This window comes from Fimicolochytrium jonesii, assembly GCF_025526975.1.
Source record: "Fimicolochytrium jonesii strain JEL569 chromosome Unknown EV422scaffold_2, whole genome shotgun sequence".
NCBI classification, from domain to species: domain Eukaryota; kingdom Fungi; phylum Chytridiomycota; class Chytridiomycetes; order Spizellomycetales; family Powellomycetaceae; genus Fimicolochytrium; species Fimicolochytrium jonesii.
In genome coordinates, this window is record NW_026515669.1 from 2,121,567 (window position 1) to 2,145,505 (window position 23,939).

Genomic DNA, 23,939 nt, shown 5'->3' on the forward strand with positions numbered 1-23,939 from the left:
TGGTAATCTGGTAAGTTTGGTTCCCAGGTACATTTCTGACAAACTAGTGCTGGCCAACACTCACGGCGGGGATTGATGGTAAGAAATAGCCAGAATCAATCGAGACCCTGCGTCAAAGTGGCCGGAACCCTCAGCATCCATGGGGGTCTGCCGAGCAACTTGATCTCCCGGCAAGCAACACCACCTCGCACAATGGATGAGGCAGCGGAGGCAGGGAGATGTCCAGGAATTCAACGTACCGAAGCATTTCACCTCTCTACCTTCTACGCATGCACCCTGGTGAACTAGGGGGTCCCGCTTGCGTTTGAGAAGCTTAAAAGTTGACGCGACCTATCATTGCTTTTAGCGCCACGGACGAAGTGGCGCTTGACTCAATGCCAAGCAAGCTCGCCAGACGCCGTGCCCGAAAGCCTGGGGCGTGCGGAGGACTACTTTAACATCGTTAATGGAATGGAGAAAGTACCAGATGTGCATACCAGAACCCCGACAGCCCTGGTATCTTATCCGGTATCTGCTCCGCGCGAAAACATCGAAAACGAGTCGAGAATATCGATTGCGCTACATCATCTGGTAACTTGGTAACTTCCAAAGCCATTTCTGTCACAGGAAAAGAAAGTGAGAAACAACAATCTCTTCTAATGGAATAATTCTCCAGATCAAAATCTTGATATGAAGTTACCAGATTACCAGATGCTATACGGCACTCGACTTTTCTGAAGCCTTCGTGTGCCGAAACTACCAGCAAAGATACCAGCCGTCTGGTAATCTGGTAACTTCGCCTCTGCGGTTTGGATGTGGAGCAGGGCAAGGGGATCGCATACAGGACATGGGCAACTCGAGAAAGCAAACGCGTTTGAAACTCGAGAATAAAAAACGTTGCCCAAAGTTAGGCAATGAGGACGAGAATAAGATTGCGATGACAACTGACGCATACAAAAGCTTGGTCAGGCAGTTGCGCATGGACAAGAGCTCCCAAGCACATCAGACGCACTTCAACTTCCCGGGCTTCACTGGAATATTTGCAAGGTTGAGCGTGCCCTCTGAAAAGGAGCGCAGGGATCTCTACGACATACTCTTCGCTGTGATTCAGCAGGCAGGTGACGACATTCGGGCGAGCCCATGCGTTCTGTGTGAACGCATACCACAAGATGGTCGATTTCGACTGTTCTTCGATTGGGATGTGAAGCTTCACGAAGTCGGAACCGATGACGATATTTTGCTGACCAACCAAACCGTCGTGCAGGGAATCAGGGACGAACTTGTTGCATCCTACGGTGCCGATTATGGAGATACGCCTCTTCTGGTCTCTGTTGGCTGCGCCCAGAAAATTCATGTCAACTGTCCCGGCATTGTCGTGACGAAAGAAGTTGCGGTCTTCCTATGTGAGCGTTTGCGGGTACGACTGATCACAAAGGCATGTCTTGCAGTGGACAAAGCAGATAAGTGTCTCGACACTTCGGTCTACAATGGTCAGGGCCTCCGCCTGCTTGGATGTCACAAGGGAAGCAGCTTGAAAGGCGCCGATGTTGAGCCATACGAAGCGCGATTCGGCGCTGGATCCTTCCGGTACGCTTATACCCCCGTGGACAGTGTTTCACTTGAGCGGCGCGCGATTCGGAGAGAGGATCTAGACGACTACAGCATCATTCCACAGCCTCATGCAACAGTGACCTTGCTTTGTGACGAGGCTGATGGAGACCTTCAATCGCGTAGAACTGCGAAAGTCCCCCGACAAGCATTGAAGAGGGGAGTTTCAGCCGAGGAGAGCGACATGACAGTCGATTGCAACAGCAACACAGAGGTGTTTTCAGGACCGGAGTACAGCGCGGTGCTAGGGAAAGCGACCAGCTTTTTCTCCTCCCAGTACGGGCTGACGGAGCAGTTTCACTCGATCATTGTACAAAGGGCCAAGAAAGCTCTCATTTTCAGTACGAAGAGCCGCAGGTGCTACATCAAAGGCGATACCCACGGGAGCAACAATCCCTACATCGTCATCTCCAGCTATGGGTGTCGCTTCAAGTGTCCAAGCTTTGAATGCAGTAAGGTGCCTACCCGGAGTATCCCTCTCTGCGATCTGCCGGAAGAGCTTTCGGAAGCGTACACGAAGGTCTTCCATGTGGAATCTTCAGACAAGGGAAGGAAGGCGTTTGCGTCTGGAGTTCGCGCCCTGGCAAAAACGCTCCCGAGTATGAACTTGAAGTTCAAGCCCGCAGAGGTTCGCAAAAGTGGAGTTGGCTGGGTGTGCGTGCTGCAGGAGAACACTCACTGTCCCAGTCATCAAAAGGAGCACGACCGTCCTGAGAACTATCTCATCGCGAATTCTAACGGGTGCTTTGTCGGCTGCAGGCAAGATCCTGCGCTGTTCTTTCCGTCCGGTGCTTCTGGTCTACAGCTGCCAAGCAGTGTGACCAACGTGCTCTTCCAGTATGTAGACAAGCGCACCTTCATTGTTGACAGCGGGACTTTAGCGGGCAACACCCCATTCATAGACGAGATCAAAGACGAGACACAGCATTTCGAGGACGCGGAGGCCAACCGGCTGTTCAAGAGTACATTTCGAGGAACGCACTCGGCGTACGCAAAGTACCTGTACCACTCTAAAGGCGCTCTCTTTATCTGCAATCGGGAAAGACAAGCTGCTTGGCACGTGTTCAACTGCCACCGCTGGAAGTATGACCCGGGCGCGGCATACCTAATGCGCTACCTCTCGTCCGATGAGAACCTCGAACCGTACCTCAGAGCGCGCAAGCTCTACAGTCAGGGCGACGAGGTCTCATGGAAGATTGCGTTCAACATCGACAAGCTCATTACGAGCTTCCAAAACCATGGGAGCCAGCGGGGTTTTGTTGACGAATGTGCGTTGTTTTTCAACGAACGCAGCGATGAGCTCGAACGGAACCTGGATGGGAACCGGTATCTGATCGGTTTTGCCAATGGGGTCTTTGACTTGAGGGAGCGCATGTTTCGAAAAGGGGAGCCGAACGACTATGTCAGCATGACTGTGCATTACGAGTACGGTGAGCCAATCGAAGAAGACGTCGGCGACGTGCTCGCCTTTATCAGCAAGATTCTTCCCGATGATGCGGTTCGCCACTACGTACTCAAGCTCCTGGGATCTTGTGTTTCTGGGGATACTCGCGACGAAAAGTTCCATGTGTGGATCGGAGGCGGAGCGAACGGCAAGAGTACGCTGCTCTCGCTTGTCGCTGCGGCTCTGGGTCAGTACGCAGCTTCGATGAAGGCCACGATGTTGACCCAAAAGTCACCTCCCGCTGACAACGCAACTCCAGGAATGAACAAAGCAGTTGGGGCACGTATGGTTGCCATGCAGGAAACAAACTCTGGCGAAAGCGTCAACGAATCGCTTCTGAAGAGCTCACTGGGTGGTGACAAGATAGACTACCGCCCATTGTTCAAAGAGGCGCGAGAGTTCTATCCTCATTTCAAGATGATCCTCTGCACGAACAACCCCTTGACCATAAAAGGGACGGACCACGGAATCTGGCGGAAGATCCGAATGGTTCCTTTTGAAAGCCAGTTTGTGGCCAAGATTGGCAGGATAGCCCACAAGGAAGGAAACGCATCAGTTGAGCCCATCGAACACTTGATTCAAGATGCCCAAGGAGATGCTGTGTTTGAGATGGACAAGAGCGTTAAAGACAAGATCGACGGGCCTTGGAAAGTCGCTTTCATGCACATGCTTATACGATATTATTACGTGTGGCAGGAGGAGGGGCTTGACGAGGTCCCGGACAAAATCGCTCAATACAATCGGGACTACAAGGAATCACAAGATATGGTTGGGAAGTTCCTAGAAGAAAAGTGTCAAATCGGTGCAGAGTACAAGGTGCACAGCAAGCCGCTATGGGAAGCTTTCTTCGACTGGCAGAAGACTGAAGCCCACCAGATCCGTCAACACGACTTCAGCCAGAAGCTCAAGCGAGATTCAAGGTTCACCTACTCCAAAGGGGTTGATATTAACGGGAAGAACAGTTGTGGTTACGCTGGGCTTCAGGTAATTGGAACTGCGGCAGCGTGTATGTGAGCAATCCTCAGTACGGACTGTTGCCGCAATGCGCCTCATGGGGCTACTTCGATGACCGACCTGAACGATGCACTGTAGAGAGAGACCTAATGCAGTATGTTTCCAAGGGCGTGCGGAATCCCTTCAAATATGCGCGAAGCCCATACATCTCGGACCGGCGCTGACTCTCACGAGTCCACCTGCCCGTCCCATACGAGTTCACCTACCTTTGGAGAGGCATAGTCTGCAATGTGATGGCTCACCTACCGGGGCTGCGACATCCCCCTGCGTCGATGACCTTCCGAGTGACGTCGTTTTCATTTAATTACATGTACCAGGGCTTGCGATGTAGACAAATGACTAAGGATCGGGCTGCCATGACTGCCAAGTGTGTGTCTGCATCAGGCCGCCGGAGGTCCATTGTTCATGACACGTAGGGTGAATTTCCCACCACATGCCGATTCAAGGAGGAGGCTCCGTGGGAATTGGCTACGACATCCCAGTAACGCGTTCCCATTGGCCGGTTCGGTTCCACACACGAACGACTGTCTTGTAATTAATGTGTGGGACGCGTCGAAGGAATTCCGCCAGGAGGCCGGCAATTTTCTCACCGTTTTCGCCTATTTCTTATGCCGTTACCCTTTCTCCTCTAGCGACCAAATCCTATTACACTTCCCACCAGGGGCCCCTCTGCTACACAAATGATCCGCAGGTGCCCCTTATAGCTATTGTACATATGCTCCACGTCATAAGAAGGGGTGAGCACATGAGCTTGCAAGATCTAAGGAATACGGACGAGCAAGGTGCCACCAAACTGTCATAATCTTGCCTTTTCCTTCAATCCTTCGAATCAGATGTCGGTCGGGAAGACTTCTGAGGCAATACTGTACAAACGCACTTTCATTCTCGAGATTGTTACATTTTCATTGTGGAGAATAGTCCGACGGGCCAGGAAGCAAACCCATTGCCAAGGTGAAGTATGCATTAACACAACTGTGCAATCCACGAAGATGGGCCTTGCGTCGGAGGGCTCTGCCAGGGGGAGCATTCAAGAGAGCCAGCGCGTGCCAGGGGCGATAACCCATTTCCCCTTATCTCTCTCCCTCACAACCTTCGCTACACGGTTTTCTTATTTCCATTCCGTTTTCGTCCTCATGACGCGACGTTTTTGTCCGTCCTCCACCACTTGTTCATCCTGACATCAGTATAAGGTGGGTGGGATCAGAATGGAGGGACAGGAGAGTACAAAGGGATGGTAAGAAGCTGCTTGTCCTGCGACTGCGACTGCGACCTGCGACCTAGCAAGTTGTGGGCGATCGTTTCTCAACTCGCTGGAGCTTCCCCTCCCGTACCCGTCGTGTTGGCCTCCTGTTTCTCAAGCCAAAAGTAAAGCCCATCACATCGCCCGGTCTTCTGTACGAAGGCGTCCCCTTGTACTGCTCACTGCACTGGCCCCAGTAACACCTGAAGAAAGCTCCTTCACGATCCACTGCCGGCAAGCACCTATCCAGACACCAGGTAAGCCTCACTCGCCTCGATTTGTTTCAAAATCAGCGAGGTAACCCTCCACGACCCGATACCAGCGAGGTCAATCTCCGATACGCTTTGCACACCGATTCCCTATCAAGCCATATCAAGCCATCTTTGGTCCAGAAGCCGCAATGCACGCAGCCCTGACAGTTGACCAGAGTCATGAAACACGTCGTCACACTTCCCTGCCTGGTAACACTTTGCACATAGTTTGCTCCAGCAAATCCAGAACCCAAGCTGACGTCAATCATCATGATTTTTTGCTCATAGTGAAGATACATATCTTGCCAATCGAAGTTCTTGAACGCATTGCGGAAGCCGCAGCGGGAGTGATGAACTACGACCAACTTGTGCTCTTCCTCTACATGATACGCACTAGCAGGCGAAACCTTATTGCTCGTCGGGCTGCGTTCATGACAGCCCGGAGCATCATTAAAGACCATCTTGGACGACGCAGCACAGCAGACAATCGGACCTACCCTCTCGATTTTGTCAGTCGGAGCTTGACCATCCCCATCGATGGTACGAACAAAGAACTCCGCATTCACTCCATGATTTGGGGTGCGAACACGTATCCGGAAATCCCTTCCAAAGAGATAGTACACTGTGGCACAGTGAAAAATCGCTGGATGCTTCAGCCGTGGACTGTGCACATCGATGAGTTTGGAGCAAGCTTGATCGAAACGGTTGACGGTCATGAGATTCCGGAAGGATGGAACGACTCTGGAGAGTACGAGGAGGGTGAAGAGGAAGATGAGGAAGATGACGAAGACGAGGAAGATGACGACACGGAATCGGTGCATTCGGTAGCCAAACACTGGTTATGGGGCGCGTGTGCTCTGTCTGAATCTAGAGACGAGTTGTGCGATTGGCGTTGTCCTTGCCGTGATCATCTGAAGCCTGCCAGCGCACGAGCGCTTGAGCCTCGAAACACTGTACCTCACGAATTGTAACTTCGCGCAACAGAATAGATTCAGCTCTCCATATTTTCAATTCATATACTTCATTGATTCCCCTTCATCTGTGCGGCATCATCAAACATAGTATCATTCGATGCCCCTTGCGTGGTTTAAGTTGAAGTACACCTTCAACCTTTTCTTGTACGGGCATATGCCGTTGGAATATCACCCTTTTCCCTTTTCCATCAAATGCCCGCACGAAATTGTCACGATATCACTCCTTATTCATTTGGTAGACCGTCACTGACCTGATCACCATCCGATGTGGACCTTACTCTTCCCCAAATGAGCCTGACCCGATAAGCGTCGCATAGCCGTTTAACCTCGCGGAGGTTCTTAGCGCCAGCGTCACGCATGCTTCTCGGCTTTTGACCTGTGCTTGCCGAGGCTGTTCTATTCAACTGCTTTGCGGTGTGGGGGCGACGGTGAACGAGTCGATAGGGATGTCTAACGGGGTATGATCAAACCGGATTGTCCCCGTACACGGCAATAGAAGACGGTCATCGTCCCTGTTCCGTCCGTCTTCAGAGGCGATCTTCACTTCCGCTCTCGCCAACAGTAGCTGTGACCTCTCACTCCTTGCCGGCGATGCGAATTGGCAACCAAGCCTCTTCTTCCAGCGACGGAACACTCAGATGCATCCTGCTAAGAATAGTGTGTACCGTGGACGGTAGCACAGTACAGCGGTAGCCGCATGGCGAAGGGTATCAACCGCAAGTGAGCCGCGAGGCAGAGATGCCCAAGGGTAAGATTCTATCTCATCGGTTTTGGCACAGCTTTCAGTTCATGTCCCCACACAAGAAAGTGGAGGTGCCCCTACACCCGCTCGAAGAAAGTCACATCGTTACAGGAGACGCTGTCTTTTGTAGCTACCAGAGCTCCAGTTCTCAAGACAAGCGAGACGTATGGACTGACGCGGGAGCAGCACTTCTATCTTTCGCTACTTCTGGCAGTTCCCGAGAACCCTTTGACAGCGCAAAAGGCCGTCTTTTTCCTTCGTACTGACAGTGTGCCGTCAATTTCCAACTGGGAGCTTGACCCATGCACCACCCAAGCGAGATTCTTTGTACCTTTCCTTTCCTCCTTCGCTTACTCATTGTTTTCCATCGGAGGGTCTCCGAGATGTGGGGTTGGATGTGGGCGGGCTTTCTCGCATCCCCGCGTCTACTATAACATGCAAAAGAAGTGCGTTCACCGCCGAATATTATATTCAAACCTGTAGCAAAAGAGATACACAACCCTCATAAGATTCAACCTCGATCAGGAGGATGAATATCTATCCTCCTCCTGGATTGGGACCGTCGCCTACAGGAACGGGACCGTCGCAATTCTGGCTACGGAGCGCTCTGACTACGGCTCTTGATATACCAGGCGACCACGGTGATTTGGAAGTATTCAGTTATGTGGTCGAAAGCTATATTGGTCAACTTGCATCAACCGCAATTGGTGGCTCAAGCCTGGATCTCACAGTCAATATCTTCCGTTTGGCAGGCACATCGCAACTCTATATACCCGGCTCGAATGCCAGTGCATTGCGAACTACTTGATGGCCCGCGCCAAAAGATTATTTCCCGCAGCATCGCTGAAGATAACGAAGCTTCCCTTGCATACTATCCTTGAAGTTGGTCGGACGCGGAGCCGAGGGTGAAATCTAGTAACCCCATATACCTCTTCACGTCTCAGCATCTCAGCACCTGTCTTTCGCACATGCTTTCACTTTCCGACCATCCAAGTGGCCGTTGTTTTATTCCATAGCTTCAGCACATGATTGTCATTAGCGTTTGCTGGTTTTGCGGCGTTGGCTTGGGCATTTGTCTGTGGTATGCCTCGTAAATCGTCCCTCTTGTTCGAAGAAGGTTCGATCGAAAATCCTGACCAGGAACCAGAAGCGAAGCTCGGGCAATCCCAAGTGCCAATCATCCTCCCAGTCTTGCTCCCAAAAATGGACCGAAGTTACGTTGTCCCCTTGATTCTGCGTCGATGATGCGCGGAGTATGCTACAATGGGCGCCCTCGCTCATGCATGTCGGCACGGAGCCAAACAGCGTTGGACCGCCGGTGTGGCTACGTATCTAGAATATCAACTATCGCGCGTAGGACAGGTTCCGCTTTGTATTCTTTTTGATTAAACCCGTTTTGACACAGCAAAGGAGCGTGGCCAAGCTGTGGTGGTGGCATGAAGACACTCCCAACGTGCATTTCGTCGCCACCGTACATTAAAGATCTATCCGGTCGATTGGCTGCTCGGAGCCACATCTGCAGACTTTCCATCGGCTGCTCCGCTCCTCCTACTTTCCATCGGCAAAGTATGTACGACCAAGGAAAGAATATTCCCCTGTTGTTATATTCCGCTGGGGCATACGGTCCTATTGGTCCCGAGCTATATTCTTACGACTGCCGGTAACGCTTGGGTCGTCGACGCGGCAGCCCCTTGCTCAAGTCGCACAACATGGGTCAATGATGTGAGTGAGGCCCGGCATTCGCATCCAGAAAGTACTCCTTGCATAAAGCAAGAGAAATTGCGCTCTTGATAAAAGATCCATGACTCGGACCAGCTAACCCCGCTACTGCATCGGTAAACACATCATTTTCTCGTTGTTGCACATTGGTTCTATTCTCATTTTCTCCTTCTAGCTCCGAGCGGGCTCAAGATGGTCAGCCGGGTTCCCTTAAACATGAGCAAACGGAGTGCAGCTCTCAAAGATGCAAACCCCAGAAGCACTCAGCGGTGCCACTCAATATCACACGTTTGTCATAATCTGCCACCAGATTCCCCGTCATTTTGAGTATGGTGTGGGGGATGGAACGATCAGCCTTCCCCAAAAAGAAAAGCCTATATACAAGTAGCTTGGTCAGAGCCGGGCCTCAAGAATGTTCATTTATCATACAAGCATATGGCTTCTTCTCCTGATAGCACTATGTGTCCTATGGGCTGCGCCTCCTGCACTTGCATGGGAATGGCACAAGGGCTGGAACGAGACCGGCCAGCGGAAAAGTCCCGAAGAGGACCCCAAACCTATAGCTGGAGCTGGCATCCAGCATGACTTCAACGCGATATCTCGCCGCATTCCAGGCAGTAATGCCGTGCCTGTTTTCCGTCGCTTACTTTGTGGTATGAGACCAGGCTCCGATGGGGAAGGCGCTATGTACATATTCAGGAATGGTCTGCAACATAGATACTCGATGGATGAGGACCGCTGGAAAGTGGGATGCACCAGCCTCAAGGTGGGAGTGAAGAAACGCTTGGCGCAATGGGGAAGACAGTGTGGCCGCTCGCCTGTGCTGATCGGTGAATGGAAGGTCAAGCACCACAGATTATGTGAGAACTTGATACATTCCGAGCTGAAGTTGAAGGGTAAGTGGCTGGGAAACGTCCAATGTGAGTGCAGAACCCAGAAAGGCCATTGCGAGTGGTTCCGGGGCCCGTTAGCTGACCTTCAGGAAACCATCGGATTCTGGGTGAACTACGTGAATCAACACTATTGAATTTATCACCCCAATGAGAGCACTGGGAGGTCTTTACATCCGTCACTTCGTGGGAGCCGAAGGAGGAGGAACCTTAACGCTCACAAATTGGCAGCCCTATGTAAATAGGAAATCTATGTATCTTCTCTTTCTCCACATTACTATGCCTCCGGAGCTCCGGTGCTGGACAGAATGGATGGCCCGGGACATGTCACCGTCGTAGTACGCTCGATGCCTGACGGTATTGATTGTGGATGCTGGTGGATGCTGTGCTAGTCCGGATACACCTGACTACCGTTACTGCTTTAATTTCACCGTGCCAGCAGCGCAATGTCAGTAGATTCCCTCCTCCTGCTTTACTGACAAAAAACGACGGTCACCCTCCGAAGAAGCTCTACGACGATTCCAATCAGGCTCTATTACAGAATGAAATCAGTGCAATGCACAGTGTTCGGCACAGCGCGAAACGTCAACCGGAGCACAAAAGGGGTTGGACGGATCTGTGGTAACTCAGAAGGGCCAAAGAAAGTAAGTGGCAAACGCAGCCATAAACGACGCCCCGAGACCTTTCATCGTCGTGGATGCCCCTGACGATTCCGACGACCTTGAGGAAACGTGAGCAGCTAAGCACGTTTGAATGATGGGAGCACTTCGCGAAAGGTTGGTGACAATCTCGCTACTAGGCGCCAAGAAAGGACCGCATGGTTGTCCGGCGCTGTAGATGGTGGAGTTATCGTTTCGCACGAACACCAAGTACGTGTTCCCCACGAGAGGAGCGCCACCATCCGGCACAGAGGAGTTGCAACCACTCCAGTCGATTTGGATTTTCATAGGCGAGCCGCTCACAGACGTAGAAGCGACGGCACGTCGTTTCCTTTGGGTTCTCCAAGAAGTCTTACTGAAGCCTATGGATTGATTGATTACGTTTTTTAGCGTATGAGAGGAATCGCTTTCACAGCAACAGCATACCTGGAACTCCAGCAACCATGTCGATCAGATTGCTGATGTCCATCTTTTGCGTAGCAGTTGGATCGAACACATCTCCTTGCTCAACATACAGGCATGTAGCGATATCGCGCCCATTAACAACCTCACGGGCCCGAAGGAGGCCCCCGCTAGCTAGCAATGGATATTCTTTCCAGATAAAATCTCTTGGTCCGACGCTGTTCAGCGACTTGGCGGGCAGGAAGATCCCAGCCCTCAGATTTCGAAGTACACCTTCCATGGTCAATCGTAGATACGGATTCACCCAAGTTCTACCGGGGGGGCACCGCCTGCAAATGCCTGCTCAGAAGATGTGTTACTTGATGTCAAAGACCGCAACTTCCGAGCGAATCTAATCGACCCACCGTCCTGCAAAACATCGAATTTCCCGTGGTCTGTACAAGTCGCGTCCTTCTGTGTGCGAATTCCCGCCGTGATCAACGCCGCATCGGAGGTGTCAACAGGGTCCTTGAGCCACTCCACTGTGCGCTCCGACCACCACCCGAATCTAGTATCGAAGTCGTATACCCCTGTGACGCCTGAGAACACTCCTCCAGATAATTGATTTGGACTCCGACTTCCGGGCTTTGATATGTCCTCTTCCATTACACTGACTGCGCCATCGAGACACACAGGGCGCCAAGCCCCATCACCGCCCGCCGTTGGTGCGATGGGCCTCACATAGGCCTCTGTTGCCCCTATTTCGTTCGCTTTGAGGAATGGACCTTGTCCAAGCTGTCGCTGCGCGGTGCCATCCCATTTGTAGGAAAGTTGCGCGTCGAGGTGAGGCACAAGCGCGTGTGGCGACGCCCAGCCGAAAAACAAGCCGCAAGTGAAGCAGGTACCTATCGCGAAGACGGGGACGTTCAGTGTCAACTAGAAACAGTTTACCGTGGGGGGTCACGTCGCAAAAGACAGTCATCAGATTCAAACCATTATTGAACAGATCGATCCCTCCTATATCCAGGCAGCGTCCGCTGGTGCGCTCTAGAATCTCTATTCCTGACCCAGCCGGTGCATCCCATACCCATGCCGGGTGCTCTCGATTTTCTTGACTATGTTGATGTCATCATGTCAAAGTCATGCAAATAGGGACAAATCTTTGATTCTCACTCACGGTACGATGAAATGTTGGCTGGCACTGAATTCCCACATATAAATATCAAGCACACTCCGCCATTCGATAAAACCAACGATCAAATCCAGATTGTTTGCGACATTAACTTTGAAAATCTTTCGAGGTATTGTGTCGAAGTTGAAGTCTATTTGAAAAACCTCCCCTTGCCGAATATCCAAACAAGCGGGCGTCTGGAAAGCGGTCTTCGCGGAAAACCAGACGAGCGTTTTGTTTATCGTGACTCCATCGAGACTATAGAGGCGAGTCTTCATGGTTCCCCCCCCCTCTTCATCAAGTGTGCCGTTGAAACCATTCCTGACCGCAGCTTCATTGGTGATTGCCAAACCAGGATTGACCCACTTCCGTCCGGCGCTACAATAGAAACAAGTACCTGAGGCGAGAACTACACGTGAGCATAGAACACCGACCCTTTTCTTTGCATACACGCCGCAGCGATGAGCAGAATGGTGTCGTATGTACATACCGTTTTGGAATAGATCGAACCCATTGTTTCGGAAACATTGCGCATTTCTTTGCGATGTGAAGATCGATATCGCAATATCCGGGTCTCCGCCGGCAGCGCTTCCTGAGAGCCACCACGGGTTTGTCACATCCGAAGTTGAATCTTCGTGTGAAGAACCTGCAGGCGGGTTCGTATCCTGATTTGGAGGACTACCACCAATTGGGGGTAGAACGGGTTGTGCGAGTTGTCCACCAGAACCACCTTGGCCTTGCCCGAGACCTGCAGTTCCTCCGGGATTCTGGTTCTGATTTCCTTGAGTCAAATCAGTCGCATCGCCTGTTCCACCTTGACCTTGCCCGAGACCTCCAGATCCTCCGGGATTTTGATTCTGATTTCCTTGAGTCAAACCAATTGCATCGCCTGTTCCACCTAGCCCTGGGACAACCCCACCTCCCGATGGATTTGCCACCGTCGCACCCTGGTTTGCGGTCCCAGCAATGACTGTGTTCTGATCGGGTTGGGGGTTCAATTGACCCGTGTTCGCCCCTCCACTGCGGGCGGGGCTGTTTGGCAGCCCTGTGTTTTGGGTAGATCCAGCGCTGGGACTCTGAGCAGAACCATTACCTGCGGCTGTTACGATGTCAGTAACGCTGGCCTGACAGAGAACATCACCGAAAGCCTGTTTATTGATAGAATCAACGTTCGTGATCTGGAGAAGGAACGTGCTAGTGGTGCATGTACTGAGACATGCGACATCCGTGTGAGCGCATCTAGTACAGGCAGGGTAAAACCCCGCCTCACCTATCGTTGGAGAGAAGCTGGTCAATAAGAATCGAGGCCTGCATAAGATGAGATGGAGGTGGTTCAGTTAGACTTTACCGCGCGCAACGACAGATGTAGTCCATACGATGACAATGGTACTGAAGACCAGAGAGAGCATCATCGAAGTTCCGGAGCGACCAAAAGGGAAACTAAACAGTCGGTATGTGGACTCCTTTGCAACAACGTGGGTCGACGCGAAGCCAAAGCGCCTCTGCGAACTGCAACGATGCGATGCAAAGTGGTATGCGATGCAAAGTGGTATGCGTAAGTAGGGTGTTTGGATCGAACGTAGGCTGCTTCACGATTCGGAGTTTACTAGCCTCCAGAGAGTTAGTACAGTCGAGTGCGTTGGTCGTTCAGCACACAATGCCCCCGGCGCGCTGTCGTATGTGCGTCCCATTTGACAGTAGTGATGCGCAACCTCGTCCCGCTAAACCTATTGCAGATAGTTTGGCCCTTACTAGATCGTGACACACACGAACTAAATCATACATCCCAATGAATGAACTGAGTGAATTCCATTTCGCACCACCTTATATATGCAGGAATGAAGTCCGTCAAGCTCCCATTGACGGTGAAGCGAGGAAAATGCGGCTCATCCTCGGCTCTGGTGCCGCTACTTTTCTTCAAACCACCAGAGATCATTCCATGAGATTACGATATAGGTGGAATGTCCTAGATTACGATACAGACACCGTAACCATTCACCTCCCCCAAATCAGCAAACTGCTCTCCTATCCTAGGCCTGCAGCGAGTCCGGCAGCCCCAGCAACAACTCCACCTATAAGAGCCTTGAGGGACTTGGAACCCAAGTCTGTTGCTTCGTTGGTATAGGAGTTCCTCGAACCAGAGGATCCCACGTTTCCTGTATTGGTCCCGCTAGAGCTAGAATCCGAACTTCCGCCACTATTGACCGGTGAAACCGGGCTTAAGTCGGCGGTGATAACCTTTACGCTCAAGGTGGGCGAGTTCACTACGGTTAGCGGAGCAACGCTGAGGGCTCGAGCTTTTCCATTCTTGAAAACGGCGAGGTGAAAGTGCGAGGCGTTGTAGTGAAAGCCGTACCAGAGGGTGTCATTGTCCGACTGCGGCAATGACAATCCCGTCACATCGCGTCGTCCGACAGATCCGTAGTTGGATGGCGACAGACAGTTGACCCCGCCAATAATCCCATTGCTGACGGCAGATGCTTGTACATCGGGGTTGGTTGAATATGCGACATCGCTCATAGCTGCCGCAAGCATCGTACCCGAAGAATCCACAGCAGAAAAGCCACCAGTGAAGACCTTGAATGCGTGGAGTCCCAGCTGGGATACGCAGGTAATCACACCACCCAATTTGAATGCGTTCTTCGTAACGGTTATAACCCCTTGCCGTAAATTCTGCAGGGTCCGTGATGTGGCCGTGAACTTCCTGCGTATGCTGTCCAAATCGGAAACATCCGAGGCTTCCAGCGAGGCCTCGGAAACATCCGTAAAGGACGATTCAGCGTTGCTGGAGACCAGAATAGACGGCTCCGTATTCGCTGCTCGTTTGATTTCTTCCGGAATCTGGTCATCAGTGAGGACTCCGGTCGTCATGGCGGGGAAGACCGAGGTTGTCAAAGGCATCGTCCGGGGTGGGCTTGCCACTGCGCCTGCACTAGAGGCAGGCTTTGCGATTTCGGTGGTCTCAGCGATAGGACCGACAGTAGCCCCGCCCCCGCGGCCCGGAAAAGTTATTTCGGTCGCCGTACCTCCGGTTGCTATCATAGTAGATGGTGACAACGAGGTCGACGTTGGCGCCGCCTGTCCGATGGCAGCGCGGGAGCAACTATCCGCCAGCTCCCTCGCATCATTGACGGTGGACAGTTTCAAACATTTACCGTAAGCAATTTGAGCTGGCCAAAACTTTTTGCAGTTACAGTCCAGTTTGGCTTGTCCGCTTGATGACAAGCATTCTGACAGTGCCGCGTCCGATACCTTACTTTCCGCAGGACAAAAAGGGGGTTGGGTGTTGATGAAAGCGGTTTGCCATACGAAGACCCCGAGCGCCAGAGTCAATGTTGAGAACTTCAGTGAGTGGCACATGTGAGCTCTCTTCGCCGCCTGGACTTGAAATGCAGGTGTATGTCTTCCGGCTTCGCGCCACAAGAACTGCACTTATATTGAATACCAAGCTGAGCTGAGATGAGTGCATTCCGATGGCACATGGTCATCGGGCAGCAGCACCGGCGCTCTATATGTGCTGAACTCGTTTGAATCTCGAGGGCCGAAACTTGAACCCTCCTATTGTCTTCAATGTCGCAAATGCTGTATCTATGGCCACCCTTTGACCCCAGATAAACCCGAAGTCCTGGAGGGACGATCTACTGTAAGCTACACACCATTGCAGCTCGTTCCGCCTGTGGTCCGCAATAACATGAAACGGCGGTTGTCAGCCCATAAATAGTAGCGTTTTGGCACCCATGAAGTTCTACCAATCCGCCCCGAAGTTCTGTCAGAATTTCTACCAAGAAAAAGCGGATGTTCCGAGTGGGAGCGGAGCTAAAGACGGACGCGTGACGTGATAACAGCCCGCGCGGAAACATTTCAATACCCGAGACAGAATACCGCGTAGATGTGTGCGTCTTCTAGCTCTTCCAGCGCTTCCGGCTCTCGTGCACAAGACGAGCCGCCCAATGTTTATATGCGCTGCCTCCCATAATTTTGAATACCGAGCTTTCAACGCATTCTTCGGTTTCGCACCTTCCCGTGATTCTTTGCCTCACACACTGCTGGGTACGTTCCGGGAAGGTTTGAACTTGAAAGACATGCAGCGTGTTGTGGGCATCGGGCTTATTATGTCATATCATATCATATCATATCACCCCCGGCATTGCAAGGGCCAGGAGATTACCGGTGGGATGATTACAGTTTGCAATAGGGCTTGCTTCTATTGCCCCCGCCCCCTATTGTAAGTGAATCAGCCCGGACTTGGAGTCAAGAAGGAGAGGGCCGATCGGCGGCAAATGTTGCCACTTCAAGCGCCATTACCTTCTCTTTGGAGTTTCCATTGCCACTCAAGGATTTCCTGGTACGTCAGATCTGATTGATTTGGTCGTCCATACTATTACAAAAAGTGGCAACGCCTCGTGCTACACATACACTAGGGAAGGAAGAACTGCCCATATGACGCTGCGCAGTCCGTCGGGTATTCTTTTTGAGGGACGAAGTCCCTGATATATTGTTACTTCGTCGTTGCGGGGGGGACATTTTGAATATCCGGCATCGGAAATTTTATCGTGCCCTGTGATTGGCTCAGGGTAACATTTGCCACGCCCACAGCTTGAGATTGCCGGCGGAGCAGATGCTTGTCGATGTGCAAAATTTCTTGACGGAGCAATGTCCGAAATCCTTCCAATGCCCTCACCCGTTCCTCCAACTCCGCAAAGCTCACCTTATCAGGGGAACTGACCGAGTTTGTCACAATTGTATATTGGCTGCTAACCCACTTACGTGGCGAAAGTAACCGTTGCTGGAATAGACCTTGCAGAAACGAGTGCCGACAATGAGCATGATATTCTATCTTTATATCCTCATGCAAGTACGGTCTTGTGGTGCTTACCATGTGTTCTATACATGCCCAGTCCGAAACAGATGGTGAGGAGGGAGGTGATGGGACCGAACGGAGCGGATATACTGTTGATGATGTCAGTGGCTTTCTGGGTTCCGATTTCTTTTTGAACAATCGTATATCGTGGGCCCGAGTTCAGAATGATAGCAGTAAGATTCCCGTTGTTTCCGCGATCGACGTTCAATCCCGTGAAAGATGATGTCGAATACAGTTGGTAAAAGTATTCCGTTCGCGGTTCCTGAATCCTCTATCATCGCGAAATCATTATGAGGGGACTGCATATCGACAGGGATGGTATTGACCTTCCGCAGTTCTTCACCTTCGAAATGAAATCAGGCCAAAAGCTTGCCCAGGGTCCCGGATATTCAGTATATTGAACCATTGTCAACTGCAAGTTCTGCACATTTCCCACGCCCCCAGCTGACGTTTGAAGAATGTTGGGGCGCTTCGCTAATCGGGGAATATTCAACAGATCTTCCGGATCAGAACTTGGATATTGAACATTTTCGCTGAATCGCGGGTCAATGTATCGAGATCCTGAGTGTAACACTTGTCAGGTCGTCCCCCAAAGATTCCGCAATTGGCCCACTGTCATTACCAAAAATGGATGCTTGAATGGAGAGGGTGATGTCTGACGAAGTGTACATCATCAATTGAAAGGGTTCTGACCGGATCCTGCCCGTCTCTGCGATGCTTCACTGTGAGGGGCCCGATTCGAAGAGCTTTGGTATCAAAGGGTACTTGCCTGTAGGATCCAATTGCACAAACGTACAGTTGATAGTTGGCGCCCGAGTGCACGGTTTGATCAGAGTGCTAACTTCAAACACAGACTTCAAAGGATCTGTTGACCCTCCGGGAGATACGGAAACAGTCGTCGCGTAATTGGTTGTATCGCCGACCCAATTGAAACCAATGTTCGGAGCTGTTGGCGAATTTCCTTGGACGAAGATGACAATGGCTGCGGAGAATATCCATATGCACGCACATTAGCTGCGGAGTAGGCCCTCAGCGATGGAAATGCGCACTCACGAGGGAGATGGAAAGCCCCTGTCTCTGTATCGTAATACGTGCTGATCACCGTTCCTTGATGGGCATACGAGTAGATGGTCGATGTAACATAGAGGCACCAAACCGTCCCCAAGATGAGCCAGACAATGGCCTTTGCCTGACTCACCGTTAACGGAATCTTGAGGGACTTCATTCCTACATATAAAGCGGCAATCAGTAAGATCGCTGTATACGGGATGGGTAGAATCTAGCCGCTGTCACTTGGCCAGATGTGAGAACAGGACTCCTTGCAATTGCAAGATCCAGTTGCACCATCACGCGATGCGATAGCAATTTTGACAGCACGCTTTGTAGAAACTCTCAGGCTTTGGGCATTCCAGGATACACCGTCGCGGAGAATGTCGGGGAAACCTCCGGATCGGCAGGGGGCCACAGATCGCGAGCATCTTCAGTTGTTCTACAAAGAAAACCCACGAACCTTACTTTCCCCACCCCTGTGTTATTCTAATAATTTGAAGTAAAATACAACCGCACATTCTGGTCCGAAAGTTGGTACCCATCCCCGGTTAAGTAGGTGTCAGACAAGCTGCACTAGTTTGCGATATCACCATGAGGACTGCCCAAACTAGTGTGACAACCCCTTTTTCCGCCCGCATCGCCACTGGCACTCTTGGCGGTTCAAGTACGGTCTCCGCCGGAACGCAAGTATCTCTAACACCGAAAAAGTTTCGGGGTTTTTAACCAAGTATTGAGTGAGGCTAGAAAGAAATCATTCGGGGGACACCTCGTTGTCGGGCAGATTCAAATAGAATGAGGAATTATCATAACGTATCGCCAGGATCTCCCTCCTTCCTGCTATTTTCGCGCACTCCATATTCAATGTAGGGCCACACATTCATCGCTCAACAATTTATCGCAGTTCGTTAGGTGTTACAACACACCGCTCGCAGGACGGTTTGTTAAGCACTCAGTGCAAGGAGGGCATTTCCCAAGGATTAAAGGACTGCGTCTCAATTGTTGGTTATGACGGTTTTTTTTATCACAAGGCAAGCGGCAGGTTGCTTCCTGACAAATGTAGTGGAAAACGTCATGGCCAATAGCGATGGATGAAGGCTGCCATTAGCTTCATAGCGAGAATGTGGCATGCGATCCAGAAGGTGCGGCTTGCAGGGGCCTATATCATCGGCGTTGTGGAACGTCCCTATTCCTATGTGCTCCATTCAAATCATTTGCAAGTTCGCTCCTGCCCAGTGACGAGCTTGGCCGCCGGGGCTCGCTCGAATTCAATCTCCCAGTTTGCAAACCCATGAGCTCGGGGGTCTGCACACGGATTCAGTTGCCGAGGCCGCATGGGGTTAGGGTTAGGGTTGGGGCATGCTTTAGCATCAGGCCAGGTCTGTTTGTTTTGAGTCCATTTTGCTGCTCCAGTTGACAACCATCGTGCTATTTTTGATCCGAATCCTCGAAATTTGTTGTGGTGGGTCCATCATCCAGCTCGACTATCGATCCTAGGGGTGTATGTGTCTCCTCCATGTGCAAGAATGTCGTGTCCACATCGGGGAATAGTGAAGCCGTAATCAAAGCATCATAATACAAGGTTCCTCATGTGTCCCTTGTGATTTCACGAGATCAATGCGACCACGACAGAACATCTGAGCATATTTTGTGAGTTACGCGCGAGCGCCCTTTGAAGATGGATGGATGTATGTGGTCCACAGATAGTATATTGAGCTCAAACATAGATAGCGTCCATTCGGCAGACTTCTCCGTACCCTAAGCCGGCATTCGCAGTCACTTGAAAAACCTAACGGCTGCGTCCTTGACGTAGGATGTGCTAGATCTGGAAGCACCCGACCTTCCTGAAATGATGCTGCTAGAGCTAGGGCTTCAATCCCCAAGGCCATTGGCCATCGTACCACTGGAAAAGCGAGCCCGCAATGTCTTCAACATATGAGAGCGGTGGAGTTCGTAGCGGTAGGGAGCGGTCCTGATGGCCTGTACAGCTCCATACTTATAGATGTGCCACATGGACGTGAGTGGCATTCCGGTACGAAGTGCCTGCGCTGCGCGAAATCTATTTCCTTTGCATCAGCCCATAGCTCATGTCGGACCGCATCAGCAATTGTGATTGGACCCTTCACTATGCTCGACATCGCGCCCTTCCACTTTAAGTGGTGACCCGAAGTTACGAGCCGGTTGGTGTGAGCGGATGTTCTGTGACGATGCTAGACAAGCTGACACTGAAATAACCACACGTCGCGGGCTTGTTCTTTCTGGACAATGTCGTCGGTGGTGGTCCCTCGATGAATATGGCGAATGGACTACGGATGTGGGTAGATGGGAAGCCATAGTGATGCGGTACACGACCGAGGCTTTGTGTGTGTATGGGAGCGGCGAGTGGCTCGCGGACTGTCCGTAAACTCCATTTCATTACTGAACTGGGAGGCACGTTGAAGGATTTGGACGAACCGACCCCGTGAACTTGCCCCGGCGCAGAGACTATCAAGGGCTAATCAGATGAGACCAACTTGCTGAAAGTCGTGCTAAGTGACTTCCCTGTCACGTCCGGAGCGCCTGGGACATGATAGACCAACGTCCCTCCGAACATACAGCATCCCAATCGCACGTCTTCAAAGCAATGCACAGCAAAAGCATAAGTAACGATGGTGCCAGGAGGGTCTTGCTGGGAGGAATGCGGGGACGGATAACCCCTGATCTTTGCCCGCTACGTAATATGGCACCTACGGTCGCCGTTAGCTGAAGGGGGGAGGGTCGAACGCTTACCACGAACCCGATGCACAAGACAAGACATGTGGGGCGAGGGAAGTGCGTTCAGTCGGCGAACTTTTTTTCTATTTCATCAGTAAATTCGTCCCACCCACCCTCAGTCTTTCTGAAAACATGACATCGGAAATTTCCAGCTGCTCTATGAACTCGGTGAAAGCCTTTGGCATGGCCACCCTCCCGGCTGAGGTCCTTTACGAGATCTATAGAATGGCCGCTGTGGACGACCGATTTCGCATGGAAAAAGCGTTCGCTAACACCCGTATGAGCGATGGGAAGCCCTTTCGCTTCCCCCGGTGCCGTCTGGTCTCCCCGAATTTGCAGTTGTCCACGCGCTGGGCATGTGTCCACTCCCCTGGTAGCGTTGAAGCCACCATTGAGGTGGCTCCTGACATAAAGTTGTGCTTGGGGCGCCTATGGGTCGAACTCGAAGACGACCGTGTGCGTTTTGAGAACGTATCATACCTCTACTCATATAACGGAGACAGCTGCGGGCAGACGATATACTCATACGTGGAGACTGATGACGGCGCTAGGACCTTGATCATAGAACACCCGGCAAACCGACCTATAGCGATACGCATGGGACTGCCTTGAAATGGGAGCCTCGGCGGCGGGGGCCGTCCACGTAGCAACCGCGCTTGCAGTTCTTTTTATTTCTGAAAGATATAGGTAACAAACAAGGCGAGATACAGTAAGTTGATCAAATGGACCGTCCAGTCAAAGATATGCTTCGAGCATACATCAGCACTCACACATCTGTGCAAAAGTTGCATGCTGCCGTCAGAGCCAACCATGCTGGAAGATCGGTTGCACCGGAGCTGGAGTTGGAATCAGTAAGCGCCTACAACAATGGGCAAAAAGTTGCGGCCATGCTCCCGAGCTGATGGTCAATGGAGAGTCAAGAGGCACAGATTTTGCAAGAACCTCATTCACACCGAGCTGAAGGCCCAAGGTAAATGGTTGGGAAAAATCAGCTGTGGTTGCAGAACATCAAAAAAACACTGTGAGTGGTTCTCTGGGACCCTACAAGACATGCTGGAAGCCATTTCGTTCTGGGTGCAATATGTGAACCGACATCACTAACGTCACTCGACTCTCATGAGTTCGCCTGAAGCCTTGTTGTCCTCACTTGCAGGATCTGGTTCCATACCACCTGACAGTTGCCTCTAGAGTTGACTTTAGTGTCAGAGGCCAGCATTAACATTTAATGATCAGCCTACCGCTGTGGCTGCCACCTGGTCACTGTTGTAGATAGTAAGGCACAATCGTATCGTCATCTCTCTACACCCGGTACTTCCCGATGTCTACTATCTGAACGTTGCCCTTTGAGAGAAGCGGGGCGATTCGATTTTCTAAAGCTTTCCTTTCCGCTTTGACGGCCTTCAGTTTGTTCTGCAGCTCCTTTATGGAGAAGTGCGCGCTGAGATACAACCGCACATGTCTGAAAACCTGTTTGTCCATTGATATATTATTACTGCTTATGTATATCTTTCAGAAAAAGAAAGGTGTCCGCTTTCGTACTCAGCAACTGCACAGGAACTCCATGTGAATCGTTGACTTCACATGGGTGAGGATCTGACATGGTGCTTAAATGCGTCATGAAAAATAAAATAAAATTGACACAGCACTTGTAATCATCATGAAACAGAGATACTCCTATCACGCGAGCCTCATATGGGCAGGATGCTCTCCGAGCTCTGTGGAGGCGGAGAGTCTCAGGGCATTGTCGAAAGTGCTTGGCCTATCCGTGAATACTATCATACGCATCCTCAAAGAAGGCGACCACTGCAGGACAGGCAAACGTGTTACCATTGAGCGGCGCCCACAAACAGATGCAGCCCTGGTTCTGTCCCTTCAATACCACTGGTCTCCAGGCCACCAGAAGATCCAACAGCTATCGCATCACATAGCTCTGACGCACTAGGTTTCCGAGTACGTGAGGGGAAAGCGCTAAGTTAGCCTTTCGAGGCCGTGACCGTTTTCGACAGCACCTTGACAGACCGTCAAATACCGTCCTTCTCGCTCCGTGACATATCAGGTCGCGTAGAAGAGCCTAAAACATGCACGCCATGGCGGCCTTTGCCCACTTTTTCCCCGCTCCCCTATCAGCTAGTGGACATGTCATGATCTGACCCTATCCCAATACGACCTACTTAAGCAGGTGTGCAACCTTTCGAGCGATTCGAGCATCTTCACACTGAGTTCTGCCATGTGGGTTATCAGGTGCAGGTGGCTTCGAGCTTCCTCCAGCAATTCTTCAGAACTTTTTCCGACGTGCTTAGGCATCATGTATGCAGTTTCGGCAGCCAAATGGAGAGCTGTGAGCTGTTTCGTGATTCTAGCAATAAGGGCCGACAGCTCATGATCAAGTGTTGTGACCTTGGGACGATGCAAGTTACTCCTGCTCAGATCAACATGCTTTTTGTTGCCGCGCGAGGCTCCTGGATATGACATTCCCGTTCCGATGGGTGTGCTCAAGTATATGTTAGTGACCTAAATAATCAAAATTTTTCTTGGAGGAATGCAACCCATGCAAAGCCGTGCTTGAGTGAGTTTCAATCTCTAAGCGGACGGCGTATACTTTGTCCCAACGAAGCCAAACCAGGAGTGGGGTTCGTACCCTGGTTAACTGATTCATCAGGATGCAAACCTTACACTAAGTACGACGCCAGTCTCTGGTCCTCCGGAAGATTATGCTTCACTATATATAAGGGTTTCATTGATTCAAAAGTTCTGCTCACGACACATTTGAGCCTAGATCCCATTCCGAGCTACCAACTCCGTATGATTACCAAGCTCCGCAATCCGCCCCCCTTGAACCACTGCAATCTGGTCCACATTCTTGATTGTGGATAGCCTATGCGCATGGTAACAGTGGTTCGCCCGTCGCAGCCCGATCGATCGCTTTTTGTACTTCAAGCTCACATGTGGAATCCAAGAAGGGTAGCTTTGGACGCAATAGGTCCTCATCTTAAATGCACCTTTCATCCCTTTCTTGTTTTTGGAAGTTGCCGACTAGAAGTAGGGCTGCTCCAATAGATTCCTTATTCGTTGCTAACGCTGCTTATTACAAGGGTCTCTTACGCCGGCTATTTTCATCACTACTGTGCGAGCTTCTCTGCTGACATTGTCTGTGTAACTCATACTGCCGTATTCAAGAAGTATGGAAGCTCGTGTCCGAGCACAA

The 23,939-nt window shown here is 51.2% G+C and overlaps 9 protein-coding genes across 9 annotated transcripts; 4 read left to right on the forward strand and 5 right to left on the reverse strand.

The window, feature by feature from the left end:
* Nucleotides 1-916: 916 nt before the first annotated feature.
* EV422DRAFT_601352 (uncharacterized protein) lies at nucleotides 917-4,045 on the forward strand (the record flags this gene model as incomplete). The annotated part of the gene is made up of 1 exon (XM_053073698.1): nucleotides 917-4,045. The coding sequence occupies one exon, from the start codon at nucleotides 917-919 to the stop codon at nucleotides 4,043-4,045; it is 3,129 nt and encodes a 1,042-aa protein (XP_052929766.1).
* A 1,475-nt stretch (nucleotides 4,046-5,520) lies between these two features.
* On the forward strand, nucleotides 5,521-6,539 carry EV422DRAFT_161270 (uncharacterized protein). Its single transcript, XM_053064983.1, has 2 exons — nucleotides 5,521-5,542; nucleotides 5,608-6,539. Exon 2 carries the CDS (start codon nucleotides 5,686-5,688, stop codon nucleotides 6,505-6,507), a length of 822 nt encoding a protein of 273 aa, XP_052929767.1. The 5' UTR covers nucleotides 5,521-5,542; nucleotides 5,608-5,685; the 3' UTR covers nucleotides 6,508-6,539.
* A 2,844-nt stretch (nucleotides 6,540-9,383) lies between these two features.
* On the forward strand, nucleotides 9,384-9,942 carry EV422DRAFT_503580 (uncharacterized protein; the record flags this gene model as incomplete). The annotated part of the gene is made up of 2 exons (XM_053068353.1): nucleotides 9,384-9,867; nucleotides 9,902-9,942. 2 exons carry the CDS (start codon nucleotides 9,384-9,386, stop codon nucleotides 9,940-9,942), a joined length of 525 nt encoding a protein of 174 aa, XP_052929768.1.
* A 1,521-nt stretch (nucleotides 9,943-11,463) lies between these two features.
* EV422DRAFT_161288 (uncharacterized protein) lies at nucleotides 11,464-13,703 on the reverse strand. The gene is made up of 4 exons (XM_053064984.1): nucleotides 13,421-13,703; nucleotides 12,563-13,342; nucleotides 12,079-12,469; nucleotides 11,464-12,016 (listed from the first exon to the last, which is right to left on the reverse strand). The coding sequence occupies exons 1-4, from the start codon at nucleotides 13,482-13,484 to the stop codon at nucleotides 11,611-11,613; spliced, it is 1,641 nt and encodes a 546-aa protein (XP_052929769.1). The 5' UTR covers nucleotides 13,485-13,703; the 3' UTR covers nucleotides 11,464-11,610.
* A 394-nt stretch (nucleotides 13,704-14,097) lies between these two features.
* Nucleotides 14,098-15,432, reverse strand: EV422DRAFT_503582 (uncharacterized protein; the record flags this gene model as incomplete). Its single annotated transcript, XM_053068354.1, has 1 exon — nucleotides 14,098-15,432. One exon carries the CDS (start codon nucleotides 15,430-15,432, stop codon nucleotides 14,098-14,100), a length of 1,335 nt encoding a protein of 444 aa, XP_052929770.1.
* A 1,003-nt stretch (nucleotides 15,433-16,435) lies between these two features.
* Nucleotides 16,436-17,770, reverse strand: EV422DRAFT_161388 (uncharacterized protein). The gene is made up of 4 exons (XM_053064985.1): nucleotides 17,703-17,770; nucleotides 17,277-17,642; nucleotides 16,949-17,204; nucleotides 16,436-16,869 (listed from the first exon to the last, which is right to left on the reverse strand). Exons 2-4 carry the CDS (start codon nucleotides 17,337-17,339, stop codon nucleotides 16,571-16,573), a joined length of 618 nt encoding a protein of 205 aa, XP_052929771.1. The 5' UTR covers nucleotides 17,340-17,642; nucleotides 17,703-17,770; the 3' UTR covers nucleotides 16,436-16,570.
* EV422DRAFT_161410 (uncharacterized protein) lies at nucleotides 17,179-18,382 on the reverse strand. The gene is made up of 5 exons (XM_053064986.1): nucleotides 18,227-18,382; nucleotides 17,987-18,160; nucleotides 17,703-17,915; nucleotides 17,277-17,588; nucleotides 17,179-17,204 (listed from the first exon to the last, which is right to left on the reverse strand). Exons 2-4 carry the CDS (start codon nucleotides 18,156-18,158, stop codon nucleotides 17,479-17,481), a joined length of 495 nt encoding a protein of 164 aa, XP_052929772.1. The 5' UTR covers nucleotides 18,159-18,160; nucleotides 18,227-18,382; the 3' UTR covers nucleotides 17,179-17,204; nucleotides 17,277-17,478.
* A 2,760-nt stretch (nucleotides 18,383-21,142) lies between these two features.
* On the forward strand, nucleotides 21,143-21,828 carry EV422DRAFT_516148 (uncharacterized protein). The gene is made up of 2 exons (XM_053069362.1): nucleotides 21,143-21,408; nucleotides 21,505-21,828. Exons 1-2 carry the CDS (start codon nucleotides 21,348-21,350, stop codon nucleotides 21,693-21,695), a joined length of 252 nt encoding a protein of 83 aa, XP_052929773.1. The 5' UTR covers nucleotides 21,143-21,347; the 3' UTR covers nucleotides 21,696-21,828.
* Nucleotides 21,829-22,033: 205 nt separating this feature from the next.
* On the reverse strand, nucleotides 22,034-23,619 carry EV422DRAFT_503585 (uncharacterized protein; the record flags this gene model as incomplete). Its single annotated transcript, XM_053068355.1, has 5 exons — nucleotides 22,034-22,201; nucleotides 22,579-22,646; nucleotides 22,764-22,854; nucleotides 22,886-23,245; nucleotides 23,545-23,619. The coding sequence occupies 5 exons, from the start codon at nucleotides 23,617-23,619 to the stop codon at nucleotides 22,034-22,036; spliced, it is 762 nt and encodes a 253-aa protein (XP_052929774.1).
* Between the last annotated feature and the right edge of the window lie 320 nt (nucleotides 23,620-23,939).